The 15,294-nt window shown below is 44.2% G+C and overlaps 1 protein-coding gene and 1 non-coding gene across 3 annotated transcripts in view; one reads left to right on the forward strand and one right to left on the reverse strand.

The window, feature by feature from the left end:
• Positions 1-15,294, forward strand: part of Smyd4 (SET and MYND domain containing 4) — a 56,877-nt gene that overhangs the window by 30,801 nt on the left and 10,782 nt on the right. For both annotated transcript variants that reach the window (XM_059271202.1, XM_059271203.1), the window contains 2 exons: positions 1,614-1,703; positions 4,258-5,419. In XM_059271202.1, the coding sequence (XP_059127185.1) occupies positions 1,614-1,703; positions 4,258-5,419 (1,252 nt within the window). The remainder of the gene's footprint in view (positions 1-1,613; positions 1,704-4,257; positions 5,420-15,294) is intronic.
• On the reverse strand, positions 7,611-7,713 carry LOC131918083 (U6 spliceosomal RNA). The gene has a single exon (XR_009380832.1). It is a non-coding gene; the product is annotated as a U6 spliceosomal RNA (small nuclear RNA).

The following is a 15,294-nucleotide window of genomic DNA, read 5'->3' on the forward strand; positions in this document are numbered from 1 at the left end:
AACAAGCAAAATATACATATATACATATATAATATATTTTTAGAACTGAGGGCATAGATCAGTGGTGGGTTTTGTTTTTTGTTTTGTTTTGTTTTGTTTTTCGAGAGACCCAGTTTGGTGCCTGTCCTGGATCTTGGCTCTGTAAACCAGACTGGTCTCCCAACTCACAGAGATCCGCCTGGCTCTGCCTCCCAAGTGCTGGGATTAAAGGCATGAGCCACCACCCGCCCCGGCTAGATCAGTGTTATAATGCTTACTTAGCATGCATGAAGCTCTGGCTTTTAAACCTAGCACCCCACCCCAAACCATTTTCTATGTATTTCTAAATTGTATCACTAGTTAGCAGACTAGTTTGTACTACCACTAGCAACATGATGAGAGTGCCCGTTCTCCGCTCCCTCCTTTGTCAGGTAGGCTGCTCTTGGTCTCATTTTTCCTTGACAAATTGATGGGGAAAAATATTTCCGCTGACCTAGAACTCACAGAGATCTGCCTGCCTCTGCCTCCCAAGTGGTGTACACCTTTAATCCCAGTGCTAGTCTCCATAGTGAGTTCCAGGACAGCCAGGACTACATAGAGAGACCTTGTCTCAAACAAACCAAGAACAGAGTCGTTTGTGTGTCCCATAAGGACTGTTCATATCTTTTGCATATTTTATTGAATTATCAGTTGACTTGTTATTGACCTTTTGAAACGTGAAGTAAAAGTTAGCTCTTTGTTTAAAATATGTGTTTACATTTTGATGTTGCCTTGATTTGTTTGTATTGTGAAGGATACATACGTATATAAGATATGATATATATTCACATATATATACATGTATGTATATATATATTTATAATACTAGAAATGGAACCCAGAGCTTACCATATGGTAGGCGAGCACCTTGCTACTAAACTCTATCTCCAGCCTTTATGGACTCAAGTTTATTATCCTTTTATGATTTCTAGAGTTTTGTTTTTGTGATTTTTCTTTTTCTTTCTTTCTCTCTCTCTTTTTTCCCCCCTTAATATTTTTGAGAATGGGTTTCACATGGCCAAGCATAGCCTCAAACTTTGTAGCAGAAGCTGGCTTTGAACTGCTGATCCTCCTTCTTCCACTTCCCAAGTGCTGGGATTAAGGCATGTGCCACCATACCCAGCAGCTTCTGGGTTTTTATTGGAGTTAGAAAGGGATTCCTCCAACTTTACTTTGGACTCTTCATGGTTTCTTCCAGAGTTATTACTCATTTGTTACATTAAGAGTTTGGTCCATTTACACTGGACCTGGTGGCACAGGCCTGCAATCCCAGCTACTTGGGAAGTTGAGGCTATGAGATCATGAACTCAAGGTCTGTCTGAGTGACAGAGTGAGTTCAAGGTCAGTCTAGACAAACTGGTAGATGTGGTAGAAACTATGTCTGATGCTACTGTATTCAGCGTTGAATCTTCATTTTCTCATTGATCTTCAGAGATTTGCTAAAAGGAAAAAATGAGAGAGAAGTAGCTGAAACAGAAAGGTTCAGTATTTTTTTTTCCAATTACGTTAAGTCTTAGTAGTAGATTCCTCATTATCAGAAAAGATTAGAAATGCCACTTCCCATTTGTCCCTTTGACCAGCTCTTTGTTTTCCAGGGAGTGTCGCATTCAAGACCTAACACTGAGGGTATTTCACTGTGCTATGCCAATCGCTCTGCAGCCCTCTTCCATCTGAGTCAGTATGAAGTGAGTATTGAGTAACCTGGGGTCCTGCCTGTGTCTTCAGTGGAAGACGAGGTCCTATCTGTTTCTTCTGACTCATGTCACCTCCCACAGGTGACCATGAACAACAGTGTTAGTTGACAAGAAAAAGCTATGGCATTGTCCATAGGGATTGCCTGGATACAATAGGCCAGCACTTCTCAATGTCTAAATCAGCCAGATGTGTTGCTAATAGTACTTTAGATTCCAAGTGTGTCAAGGTATCAGCTTGTTCATTTGTTTCTTCTGAATAAGCAGGGCATGAGGACAGGAGGGATGGCTCAGTGGTTAAGAGCACCAGCTGCTCTCCCAGAGGACCTGGGTTTGATTCCTAGCATTCACATGGTAGCTCATCGTGGGCTATAACTCCATTTCCAAGGGATCTGACATCCTCTTCTGGCCTCTGCAGGTACCAGGTGTCATGCAGGCATGTGGTGCACAGACATACATGCAGGCAAAACATACACACATAAAATAGCAGTTTAAAAGAAGAAATTAAATAAGTAAGGAATGCTTAAGATTATCCCTCTTGGCCAGGCAGTGGTGGCGCATGCCTTTAATCCCAGCACTCGGGAGGCAGAGGCAGGCGGATCTCTGTGAGTTCGAGGCCAGCCTGATCTACAGAGCGAGTTCCAGGACAGTCTCCAAAGCTATACAGAGAAACCCTGTCTCAAAAAACAAAAAACAAACAAACAAACAAAAAGATTATCCCTCTTCTTACAGCTCTTCTACAGTAAGCATGGAGAGTATGAAAGCGAAAGCCTTTCTTCTCAGCCCGTAATTGCTGCAGCAAGAACAGAAACAACAGAGGAGCATTGTGTCCTTGGAGCTTAAGTCGGGAACTGACAAAAGTCAGATCTGTTTTTGGAAGATACCCAAAGCCTCTGAAATGTGTAGTAGAAAGGCCTAAGGACAAGCTCTAAAATATCATCCCACCCATGTAGAAATTCTACATAAATGGAGTTACACACTGGAATTGAGGGCTGTTGGAGTAGTCACATGTTCACACTCGCTGCCCTTCACAGTAAACTAGAAGAGCAAAAATCTCTCTGGGCATGGTAGTACACAACTGTAATCCTAGCATGGACAAGGCATGCTATGTAGCTAGCCTGGGCTACATAGTTAATACTGTCCAATCAGAGCTGCTACTAACAACTGAAAAGCAACTGAAAAGCAAAAATCTAGTAATCTGCGATTATATATACATATACATATATATATACATATACATATCTATTGTTTTGTTTTGTTTTGTTTTTTAATGGAGTGTGCAAGATGCCTCTGATTTTGTTCAGATGGCTACAGAACCAGGAAAACCTGCTGCTGTTGCTATTAATTCATAACATACTGCTATGATTTGACTTCTACTATATCTGTAAGTGTGTTTATGTGTGTGTGTATATATATGTATATATACATATATATATAATTTTAATTTGGGGAAGCTTTAGCTGTGCTGTCAGCTTTGGAAAACAGCATTCCAGTTTACCATGTTAAATTGGCATTGTACAGAAATCAACAGCCATATTGGTCTAGACACATTAAACTTAATTTTTCCATTTATATAGAAGTAATACACTGTATTAAATATTCAGAGTCTTATCTACATGAGTTTGATCATAGAAAATAACAAAATATTCTCTAAAGAAAAAAGATCCAAGAATCTGACTCTGGCTGTCCTGGCACTCACTCTGTAGACCACACTGGTTTCAAACTCACAGAGATCCACTGTCCTCTGCCTCTAGAATGCTGGAATTAAAGGTGTTCACCGTCAAACCTGGCAAAGTCTACCTGGACTCCCTTTAATTTTTTAAGACTTTTTTGCTCTTAAAAAAACAGAACTAGGGTGCTGGAGAGATGGCTCAGAGGTTAAGAGCACTGACTGTTCTTCCAGAGGTCCTGAGTTCAATTCCCAGCACCCACTTCCTGTGTGCAAGGTTACATGGAGGCAGAATGTTGTATACATAATAAAAAATAAATAAATCTTGAAGAAAAAAAAAAACCAGAACTATTGAGCTGGTCTCGGTAAGACAGGCTTCTTCTTTAATCTCAGCACTTGGGAGACAGAGATAGGCGTGTGGGTTTGTGCCAGCCTGGTCTACATAGAGAGTTCTGGGCCAGCCAAGGCTATAGCAAAACTTTGTCTCAAAACAAACAAACAAAAAAACCCCAGAACTGATTAATAAGAAAAATTAGATATAATACTCTCAACAAGTATTACTAGTCACTCAATGAAAAGGTCACACAGGTGCTGAAATCAGTCCCCAGCATAAGGAAGGAAAGAAGAAAGGAGGAGAGGGAAGAGGGGAAGGAGAGAGAGGGAGGGAGGGAGGGCAGGAGGGAGGGAGGGAGGGAGGAAGAGAGGAAGAGAGAAAAAGGAAAGATTAGGAAGCAGAGCAGAGGATGTAAATTAAGGCCTAAGCTCTCGATCGGGACTGTCCACTTTGATGACCCTCTGCGTGCCTGTGGTTTTTCAGTTGTCAGTACACAGGAAAGAGTAGAAATCAAGAGTCATCCTGGAATTTCCCTTTGTTTTTAGGCGTGTCTTAAAGACATAGTGAGAGCAGGAATGCATGGGTATCCTGAAAGACTGCAACCCAAGATGATGCTGCGGAAGACAGAATGCCTGGTGAACCTGGGGAGACTACAGGAGGCGAAGCAGACCATCGCTGACCTTGAGAGCAGCCTCGCTGCCAAGCCAACCCTGGTACCTTCCTCTCATCAAATTCTGCAGAGGAGCCTCCATCATCTGAAAGTGAAGATCCAGGAGAAGGAGACTCTCCCAGAAACCTTCCCAGCAGCTCTCAGCAGAGCCTTTGAGGATATGGCCCTGGGGGAAGAGAACAGACAGATTTCTGGGGCATCCTGCTCTGTCAGCTTACACACAGACCCTTTGAAAGGCCGCCATCTAGTTGCCACAAAAGACATTCTCCCAGGAGAACTCCTGGTGAAGGAGGATGCTTTCGTAAGTGTCCTTAACCCAGGAGAAATGCCACCACGGCATCCTGGCCTAGAAAACAAGTGGGAGACCAGAGTTACCAATGGAGACCTCTGCTGTCACCGGTGTCTGAGGCACACTTTGGCCACAGTACCCTGTGGCGGCTGCAGTTATGCCAGGTACTGCAGCCAGGAATGTATGCAGAAGGCGTGGGAGTGTTACCACAGCACAGAGTGTCCTCTGGGGGCGCTGCTTCTCACGCTTGGGGTCTTCTGCCATGTGGCCCTGAGGATGACTCTTTTAAGCAGATTTGAAGATGTTGACGGAGTTGTCAGGGTGCTTTGTGGTGAGACTGGTAACCAGGACATCTGTTTACCTGGAAACAAGAATCTGGTCAAGACACTTGACTACACAAACCAGGGGGAGAGTGAAGAGAACTGCAAAAAGGGTGAACCCCCAGTTCCTGGGTGCAGTGCCAGTGGGAAGTATGAAAGTAATTATAATGCCGTCTTCAGCCTTTTGCCTCACACTGAGAAACACAGCCCGGAACACAAATTCATCTGTGCCGTCAGTGTCGCTGCGCTCTGCAGGCAGCTCAGAGCAGCCAGCTCGCAGACCCAGACCGTGCGCTTCAAGTCCTCCAGGGGGAGAGCCGTGACTCCAGGATTGTGTGCAGACGTGACTGTTTGGGGACTGGCCATGCTGCGACACATGCTGCAACTGCAGTGCAATGCCCAGGCGATAACCTCCGTGTGGCACACAGGTGAGACAGAAACCGCTGCTTTTTCTAGAGCTCGTGTTTAGGGAGGCAAGAACTGTGAAGGAAGACTAGCGTCAAACGAGTGAGTCAGTGACCTGAGAGGAGAACACAGCTGTCTTATATTATCATTGTACCATCACGAAGCTTTGTGTGCACTTCTGTAATCCGAGCTTGGGAGACAGAGACAGAATGAGGAGGAGGAGTTCAGGACGGCCTCAGCTGTATAGCAAGTTTGAGGTTAGTCTCGGCTACATGAGACCCTGTCTCTTAAAAACTTAAGGAGCCAGAGCTGGTGGTGGCCCACGCCTTTAATCCCAGCAGTTAGGGGCCAGGCAAGCAAATCTCTGAGTTCAAGGCCAGCCTGGTCTACAGAGTGAGTTCCAGGACAAACAGGGCTACACAGAGAAACTGCTGTCTCAAAAAAAAACCTTATGGAGCCAGGCATGGTGGCACATGCCTTTAATCCCAGCACTTAGAGACCGAGGCAAGTAGATCTCTCAGTTCAAACCAGCCTGGTCTATATAGCAAGATCCCCATCAGCCAAGGCTATACATAGTGAGAGCCTGTCCCAAAAGTTAATAATAATAATAATAATAATAATAATAATAATTAACTAATTAATTAAAATTTAAAGACTGAAATATTTTTAAACTTTTATTTATTTTCTCTGTGCTATGCATGTACAATCACAGGAGTCAGTTCTCTCCCACCATGTGTGTCCTGGGGATCACACTCAGGTGGTCAGGCTCAGCGGCCCCGTGCTTTTCCTTCCTCAGCCATCTCCCAGCCATCCCAGTGTTTTTATTGAGTGATCTTCATTTTGTCAGAAAATGCCTTTGAGGCCTGGGGAGATGGCTCCGTGGGGGATGCACTTGCTCTGCAAGCGTGAGAGCTGGGGTTCGGATCCCCGGCACCCAGGCAGACGCTGAGCAGGTGTGGCAGCCTGCCTGTGATTCCAGCACAGTGGAGAGAAACAGGGTCCCTGGAGTAAGCTAGCTGACCAGACTAGCCGGATTGGCGAGTTCTGGACTTAAGGGAGAGACCCAAGCTCAGTGTGTGTGATGGAGAGTGAGTGATAGAGGAAAATCCTTAATTAACATCAGTTGCTGGCCTCCATTGGCAAGCACACACACACACACACACACACACACGCACACACGCACAGACATCACACACATATATGAGGGGGGTGGGGGAGAAAGTGCTGTTTAAGTTTTTTGTTTGTTTTGTTTCGTTTTTTGCCTAGTGTGATGGCACAGGCCTTTAATCCCAACATTTGGGAGGGAGGCAGGAAGCTCTTTGTGAATTGGCGGCCAGCCTGGTCTACATAGCAAGCTCCAGGACAGCCAGGACTACATATAGACAGACCCTATCTCAAACTAACAAATAAACAAAAAGGTTTATTTTATATATATGAGTGTTTTGTGTATGTATGCGTACCACATGTGTGCCTGGTGTCTGTAGAGACCAGAGAGGGCATCAGATCCCCTGGAACTGGAGTTACAGACACTTAGGAAGCACTGTGTAGGTGCTAGGAATCCAACCCAGGTCCTCTGAAAGAGCAGCAAGTACTCTTAACTGCTGGGCCATCTCCTCACCTTTTTTTCTCTGCTAAATGGGAGGAAAGGAGATAAAACCTAGGATTTACTGACAGATTAACACTGTTAGCCTAACTAAACTGTAGAAGCTTACTCTTCAGACTTCTCGTGTGATATTGTCCAGATTTTGCTATCCTTTTTTTTGTGTATATTTCTACAGATCTTAATTCAGCTGCCAAATTATACAGTATGTAGGCATTCTTTGGAACATGGATCTTTTGCCCATTTTAAAGTAATGAAATTTGAAAACTAGCGTTTATGTGGCCCATGGTCCTATCAAACCACATCTCAAGTTAGTCTCTGTTTTCTTTTCTGCCTTCTTTCCCTCTTTGAACCACTGCTACAAAAACATCCAAATCTATGCTAGAAAGATGGCTCTGCTAGAACAGTGCTTGTCTCTAAGCCTGTGGACCTGAGTTGTTTTGCTTTGGTTTGGTTTGGTTTGGTTTTTGGTTTTTCGAGACAGGGTTTCTCTGTGTAGTCCTGGCTGTTCTGGATCTCACTCTGTAGACCAGGCTGTCCTTGAACTCAGATCCACCTGCCTCTGCCTCCTAAGTGCTGAGATTAAAGGCATGCACCATCACCGCCTGGCTGAAGTAAAAATGGAACACTTCACAAATTTGCATGTCATCCTTGCCCAGGGGCCATGCTAATCTTCTCTATATCATTCTAATTTTTTAGTATATGTGCTGAGAGCATGAGGTCCTGAGTTATATCCTCAGGACCACATGGTAGAGGAGAGAACCAGCTGCTTCTACACAAGCTGTCCTCTCCCCTTCATACACACATGGCATGTGCTCCCGTCCCACACAGAATAAATGAATATTGGAATATCCAAAATCGCTGCATATTAGTGGCTGCTCCCGTATTTTTGAGGTCCTCTGTGTTTTTAAATTAAGAACACTATTCACGGGCTGGAGAGATGGCTCAGAGGTTAAGAACACTGACTGTTCTTCCAGAGGTCCTGAGTTCAATTCCCAGCGACCACATGGTGGCTCACAACCATCTGTAATGAGATCTGGTGCCCTCTTCTGGCCTGCAGACATACATGCAGACAGAACACTGTATACATAATAAATAAATAAATCTAAAAAAAAAAAACAAACCACTATTCACATAGTAGAACAGTGTACTAGTAACTTTTGAAATGGTATAAACCATCATTACTTCTGAGTGTGAGAAGGACAGACAGAGAGGCTGTGTGAAGGTTAGGGGACAGCTCTTAGGAGCTGAATTTCTCCTATCTGTTTTTGAGGCAGAATCACTCTTGTTTCTGCCCCTGTACTTCATACATTCCACTTCTATTTCTACCTCTCATCTTACCCTAAGCATGCTGAGCTTACAGATGCCAGCCACCACTTAGCATGGGCACCAGGATCAAGCTAAGGGCACCTGGCATCTGGCTTACATGGCAGGTGCTTTACCCACTGAGCCATCTTGTGTTTTCACAAAGCAAAAGATAATCAATGAAAATGAGTCTATCATGTAAAATGTAAGTGGACAATCAGGCATGGGGGTGCACACCTTTCATCTCAGCATTCAGGAGGCAGGGTGTATCTCTGTGAACTCGAGGCCAGCCAGGGCTACATGGTGAGATGCTGTTGAGAGAGAGAGAGAGAGAGAGAGAGAGAAGTAAATGGGCTAAACTCTCCGGCTAAGCACTCTTTTTAAGTGAATCAGAAAACAGAAAATTAAGATTCTTCTGTATTCCATTCACAAAAGTGACTGCTGTAACAATATTTGGGCATGTCAAGAGTCACAAGTAAACCAGGGTATTGGTGTTAATATGAAATAGCAGAATGCAAAGTAAGATATATAATAAATCAAAACATTTTATTTTTATGAAGGAGACTTTCCATACTGAAATATATTATCAGTGTTAGCTCTCAGAAACAGAGATTGTATCTATAAAACAAAAATGGTTAAGTGTACAAGAAGGAGCTTGGCAAAAACTCCTTTGTTGTAAGAAAATTTAGTGTGCCGTTCTGACTTTGACTGGGCAAATATATTAAGGATCTCGAAACCAAGATTACATAATAACCTAGGGATTTGGTAGCTCTATCTATCTATCAAAACTTGGACCTCATAGATCAGAAGTCACAAACTTTCCGTGAAGCACCAGACGGTATAAACATTTCAGGATTTGCAGGCCGAATGCTTTGTTACAGCTGTGCACCTCTGCTGTGTAGCCCGAAAACAGCTGTGAGTAATGCACAGTCACAAAAGTGAGCCTGCCTGATTTCTGTCCAAGTGCATTATAGACACTGAGGTCTCGAGTTTTGCAATTTTCCATATTCAGAGTTATTCTAGGTTTATTTTCAACTACTTAAACATTAAAAAAACAACAACAAAACCCAGCTGTGAAAATGGTTCAGTGAGTAAAATGCTGTCATACAAGTTTGAGAACCTGAGTTTGGATCCCCAGAAACACCTAAAGCTGGGTGAAGTAAGGTCCTCTGTAATTTCTCTGCTCCTATAACTAGATAGGAGGCAGAAATAGAGCAATTCCTGAAAACTCCTGGGTCAGCTGGTTTGGCATACACAGCAGTGAACAGCAAAGAGAACCTGCTTCAGGTGCGTCTTACGGTTTTCTATTGCTGTGTAGAGACACCATGACCACGGCAACCCTTATTTTTATTTATTTATTTATTATGTATACAGTGTTCTGTCTGCATATATACCTGCAGGCCAGAAGAGGGAACCAGATCTCATTATAGATGGTTGTGAGCCACCATATGGGTGCTGGCCATATGGGTGCTGGGAATTGAACTCAGGACCTCTGGAAGAACAGTCAGTGTTCTTAACCTCTGAGCCATCTCTCCAGCTCCCTTTTTTTTTTTTTAAAGATTTATTTATTTTATGTGTATGAGTACTCTATCTGCATGTAGCCTTTATACCAAAAGAGGGCAACAGATCCCACTATAGATGGTTGTGAGCTGCCATGTGGTTGCTGGGAATTGAACTCAGGACCTCTGGAAGAACAACCAGTGCTCTTAACCTCTGAGCCATCTCTCCAGCCCAACCACGGCAACTCTTAAAAAGGAAAACATTCAATTGCGGTGGCTCATTTACAGTTTCAGAGGTTCAGTCCATTGTCGTCATGATGGGAAGCATGGTGGTGTGCAGGCAGACATGGTGCTGGAGCTGAGAGTGCTACATCTTGCAGGCAACAGTTAGTCAGCTGACTCACTGGGCACTATCCTGAGCATAGGAAACCTCAAAGCCTGTCCCCACAGTGACACACTTCCTCCACAAAGCCATACCCACTCTAACAAAGCCACACCTCCTAATAGTGCCACTCCCTGTGAGAGGCCAGTTACATTCGAACTACCACAAGGAGGAAGATGAAGGCTGACACAGAGGTTGTCCTCTGACCTCCCTACACATGTGTACACTCACACCCACACTCAGGCACAAATGCGCAAGCACACACACACACACACACACACACACACAGAGTATGAAAACCATTATTAGGCCACAGGTTATACACAAATAGGCAACAGGTAGGAATTAGCCCACAGACCACAGACTGAGATCTGGTAAACCTAACAGTCTCTGGATAGGGGCTGGGGACGTGGCTCAGTGAGTAACATTCTCTAGCTAGGGAATTATATCAGGAAAGTGGCTCAGTGATCAGTGTGTGCTGTGCAAGTGTGAGGACCTGAATTCAGATCTGAAGCACCCACAGAAAAAGCTGCATGCTCTTGTAATCCCACCAGTAGGAGGCAGAGGCGGGAGGATCCAAGGCACTTCCTCCCCAGGCAGTCTAGCCAATCAGTGACCATAGGTGAACCAATGAAAACCCTAATCTCGAAAACTAAGGTAATAAGGTGGAGTGCGCTCTAGGAAGACACCCTGTGTCAGCCTCTGGGCCCAACAAGCATACTTAGGGGTACACATACTCGTGCATGTCAGAGAATTCTGTAGTCAGGCCTGGTAGTGCAGGCTCTGTATTCCCAGTTACTAAAAAAGTGAATCAGTGGGTCAGAGCACTGGCTGCCCTTCCAGAGGATCCAAGTTTGATTCCCAGCACCCACATGGTGACTCACAACTGTCTGTAACTCTCTCAGGGTATCTAACACTGTTTTCTGGCCTCTGTGAGCACCAGGAATACATGGAGTGCACATAAATCCAAGGGAAACATCCATGCAGACAAAAATAAATACATGAAAATTGAAAAAGAAGCAGCACTTGCTGCTGTGGAGTCAGGAGGATCCTGAGCCCAAGACCTGCCTGAGCTAGAATGAATTCAAAGGCAGCCTGAAGGGGTCAGTGGCTAGGGATGTGTCAAGTGGGTAAAGCACTACCCCAGCCATGTGAGGCCCTGAACTCAGTCTCTAGTGGGGGGGTTGGGGAAAGAGGACATCTGTCTATCATCTGTGTAGGGGAGGAAAAATTCCACAGAAAGATTAGCATCTTCAGCCAGGCATAGTGACACATAGCTGTAATCTAGGCATTCAGGAAGCTGAGGCAGGCTTGTAACAAAGTAACACCAGCACACTTGTCTACACCCATAGTCCAGCTACTTGAGAGGTTTAGTCAGGATCATTTGAGCCCAGGAGCTCCAGGCCAGCCTGGGCAACATAACAAGACTCCTCTTCCTCTTCTAAAATTACATAATTTTAGGATACTAAATTTAAGAATGTTACATAGACACAACTTTTAGAAAATATAAATTGCCTTAATTGTTCTAGAAGTAGAAAAACACTTTGTAAAAAAAAATCAAGTTATCAAAATAGTTCTCTTAGGCCCTGACGAGATAGATCAGTGGTCCTAAATTCTATTCCCATCCACCCACATGGTGGCTCACAGCTCCCTGTAACTCCAGTCCCAGGTGGTGCCATGCCCTCTTCTGGCCTCTGTGGACACTGCATGCACACAGTGCGCACACATACATGCCCTGACAAAGAGAACCCGGTTCAGGAGAAGATGAAGTTGTCCTCTGACCGCCATACGCACATGTGTCATGTGAGTTCTTTACAACTTTTTTTTAGTTATTATTTTTCAGTGCTACGGATTGAACCTACAGCCTTACCCATGCCAGGCAAGCACTTCAACACGGAGTTACAGCCCAGGCCCTATTTGTTTTTACTTTGAAATTTGCCACCAGGCCTCATAAGTTCTTCAAAACTTTGACTCAGCATATTTGACCGTAACTTTAGGAAAGAAGAAGGAGCAGAGCAGAGCACAGCTGGAATCCCAGCACTTGGGGGTGGCAGGAGAAGGGTCAAGGTGACCCTATACTGTATGAAGAGTTCAGGGCCAGCCTGGGATACACAAGAGCCTGCCAGAAATACAGTTGAAAGGGACTCTCGAACTAGGTCATTTCCTAGGGCGGGGACACACACACACACACACACACACACACACACAGACTGGGGAGCTGCTAGAGAGATGGCTCATCAGATAAAAGCATGGACTACTCTTACAAAGAACGTGGGTTTCACACACACACACACAGTATAAAGACATACATATAAAATAAAAATTCTTTTTTAAATTTTGAGACCCTGGCTGACCTGGAACTCACTATGTAAACCAGACTGGCTCTGCCTCCAGAGAGATCACTGTGAGTTCAAGGCCAACCTGGGCTACAGAGTGAGTTCCAGGAAAGGCACAAAGCTACACAGAGAAACCCTGTCTCGAAAAAAACCAAAAAAAAAAAAAAAAGGTGTGCACTACCTGTTTATTTTATTTTAATATTTGTTAAGATTTATTTATTTATTTTATATATACAAGTGCTCTACCTGCATGTATGCTTGCACACCAGAAGAAGGCATCAGATCTCACTACAGATGGTTGTGAGCTACCATGTGGTTGCTGGGAATTGAACTCAGGACCTCTGGAAGAGTAGCCAGTGCCCTTAACCTCTGAGCCATCTCTCCAGCCCCTATTTTTAATATTTTTATTATTTATTTTATATATAAGGGTGTTTTGCCTGCTGTGTGTATGTGCATTACCTTCATGCAGTGCTTAAAGAGGCCAGAAAAGGGTATCAGATTTCCTGGAACTGGAGTAACAGACGGTTGGTAGGGAGCCACCAAGTGGGTGCTGGGAACCAAACCCAGGTCCCCTGAAAGAGTAGCAAGTACTCCTAACTTCTGAGCTACCTCTCCAGCCTCTATTAATTTTTTAAATTTTATTTTATTATTTCATGTGTTTGGGTACTTTGCTATATATATGGTTTTGTGCCACTTGCATGCCTAGTACCCAAGGAGAACAGAAGAGGGCATTGGATCCCCTGAAACTGGAGTTACATATGTTTGTGAGCCATCATCTAAGTGCCTCTGACCTCCAAATGTGCACCAACGCACATAATAATAATAAAGTTTTAAAGGGAATGGATGTTTAAAAATAAAGCCAATATGGAACAGTTGTGCATACCCATAGTCAGTTCTGGGAAGGCTGAAGGAGGACCACAAATTCAAAGCTAGGGGGCAAAACAGACTGGAGATAGAGCGCCAGTCTGTCAGGATGCTTGGGTGTGGTGGCACACACCTTTAATCCAGCACTCAAGAGGCAAAAGAAGGAGAATAATCACAGGTTTGAGGCCAGCTTGATCTGCAGCAAATCCCAGGCCAGTCAGGGCTGTGTGGCAGGACCTGTCCAAAGGACAGACAGAGGCCAGCAAGTACCGGACTGCACTCTGAGACACTCAAGCAAAACCAAACAAATGCATATGGAGCTTGTGAGAGGCAAAAGTTAAACATGCTGGACGTGGTGGTGCACACCAGTACTTGTGAGGTAGAGACAGGAGAAAGTTCAGTCTTCTTGCCGATATAAATGAGTTTGAAGTCAGCTTTGGCTACATGAGACCTTGTCTCAAAAAAAAATTTATTAAATTTTAAAAATTAGGAGCCTCTAAGGGACTGGAGAGATGAGGACCTGAGTTCAGATCCCTAGCACCCATGTAAAAAGCTAGGCGTTGGCAATGTGTGTCTGTACCCCCAGGGTGTGGAGAAGCAGACAGACATCTGGAGCTCACTGCCTAGTGAGCCTACCCCTCGTCAGTGAACCCTAGATTCAGACAAAAGTCTGTCAAAAACAGTAAGTTGGGACTAGCAAGATGGTCCTGGGGGTAAAAGTACTTGCCCAGCACACTGAGTCTCATCCCTGGAGCTTATGTGAAAGCGGATGGATAGAACCGACTCCCACGTGTGTGCCATGGCACATGTGCACACATACTCTCATACATGTTAGTAATGAAAAATAAGACATCTGAGAACATTTGATGAAGGCATCCAACATCAACCTCCAGACTCCACATGTATACATGTGCTCCATACCACACAAATAAATCCACACACCAAGAGATATAGATTTATATCTTCAATGATGGACATGATGGCAGCACACTTGTAATCTCAATATTTGGGAGAATGAAGCAGAAAGATTACAAACTGAAAGCCAGTGTAGGATATATAGCAAGACCTTGTCTCAAAAAATAAACAAGGCAGGGTAGTGCATGTCTTTAATCCCAGCTCTTGAGACAGAGACGAGTAGATCTTCGTGAGTTTGGGGCCAGCCTGGTCTCCGTAGTGAATTACAGGCTGTCCAAGGCTATACAGTAAGACCCTATCTCAAAGAAAAATAATTTTAAAGAATAAAAATGAAGAGCTTCTGGACAGCTGAACACGTGGCGGTTCCTGGAAGTGGTATACCCAGAGAGGACTGAAGTATAGATCTCTTTTCCCATTTGTAGCTCCCCTGCGTTCATGTCTTGTCTTTTGTTATATGGAGACAGACACCAGTAAACATTTAGAAGAGTCCATGATGAATTGCTAAGAAAAGGCAATAGGTTTTGCTCTCTCCCTGACAGGGCATTGGAGGGCCATCCCCACAGTCAGAATTCAGCAGATAGGCTCACTAGAGCCCTGCTTACCACCCAGGAACCAAGCTAGCTACTGGGTGATTGATGGATGCAAACCCTGGAAGAGGAATACCGTGAGCATGATGTCTGCCAAAACCAGCAAAACAAAAGGCAGTCTACAAGGAAAGAGGTACAACATTTATTTCTAAGTGGAAAAGAAGTGTAGTATTCAGAGTATGATTGATATACCTGTTAATGGCCAGTGAGATGGCTCACCTGGTAAAGGAGCTTGCTCCTGCCAAGCCTGATGACCTGAGTTTGATTCCAGGGTTCCCCATGGTAGAAGGAGAGAACCGACTCCCCAGAGTTGTTCTTTGACCTCCACACCCATGCCATGTACACACACAAATAAGTATAAGAAAAAAAATTAAATATACGCCTAATTTTTACTTGCGTGCTCAGGCCTC

This window comes from Peromyscus eremicus, chromosome 8a (assembly GCF_949786415.1).
Source record: "Peromyscus eremicus chromosome 8a, PerEre_H2_v1, whole genome shotgun sequence".
In the NCBI taxonomy this organism is placed as follows: domain Eukaryota; kingdom Metazoa; phylum Chordata; class Mammalia; order Rodentia; family Cricetidae; genus Peromyscus; species Peromyscus eremicus.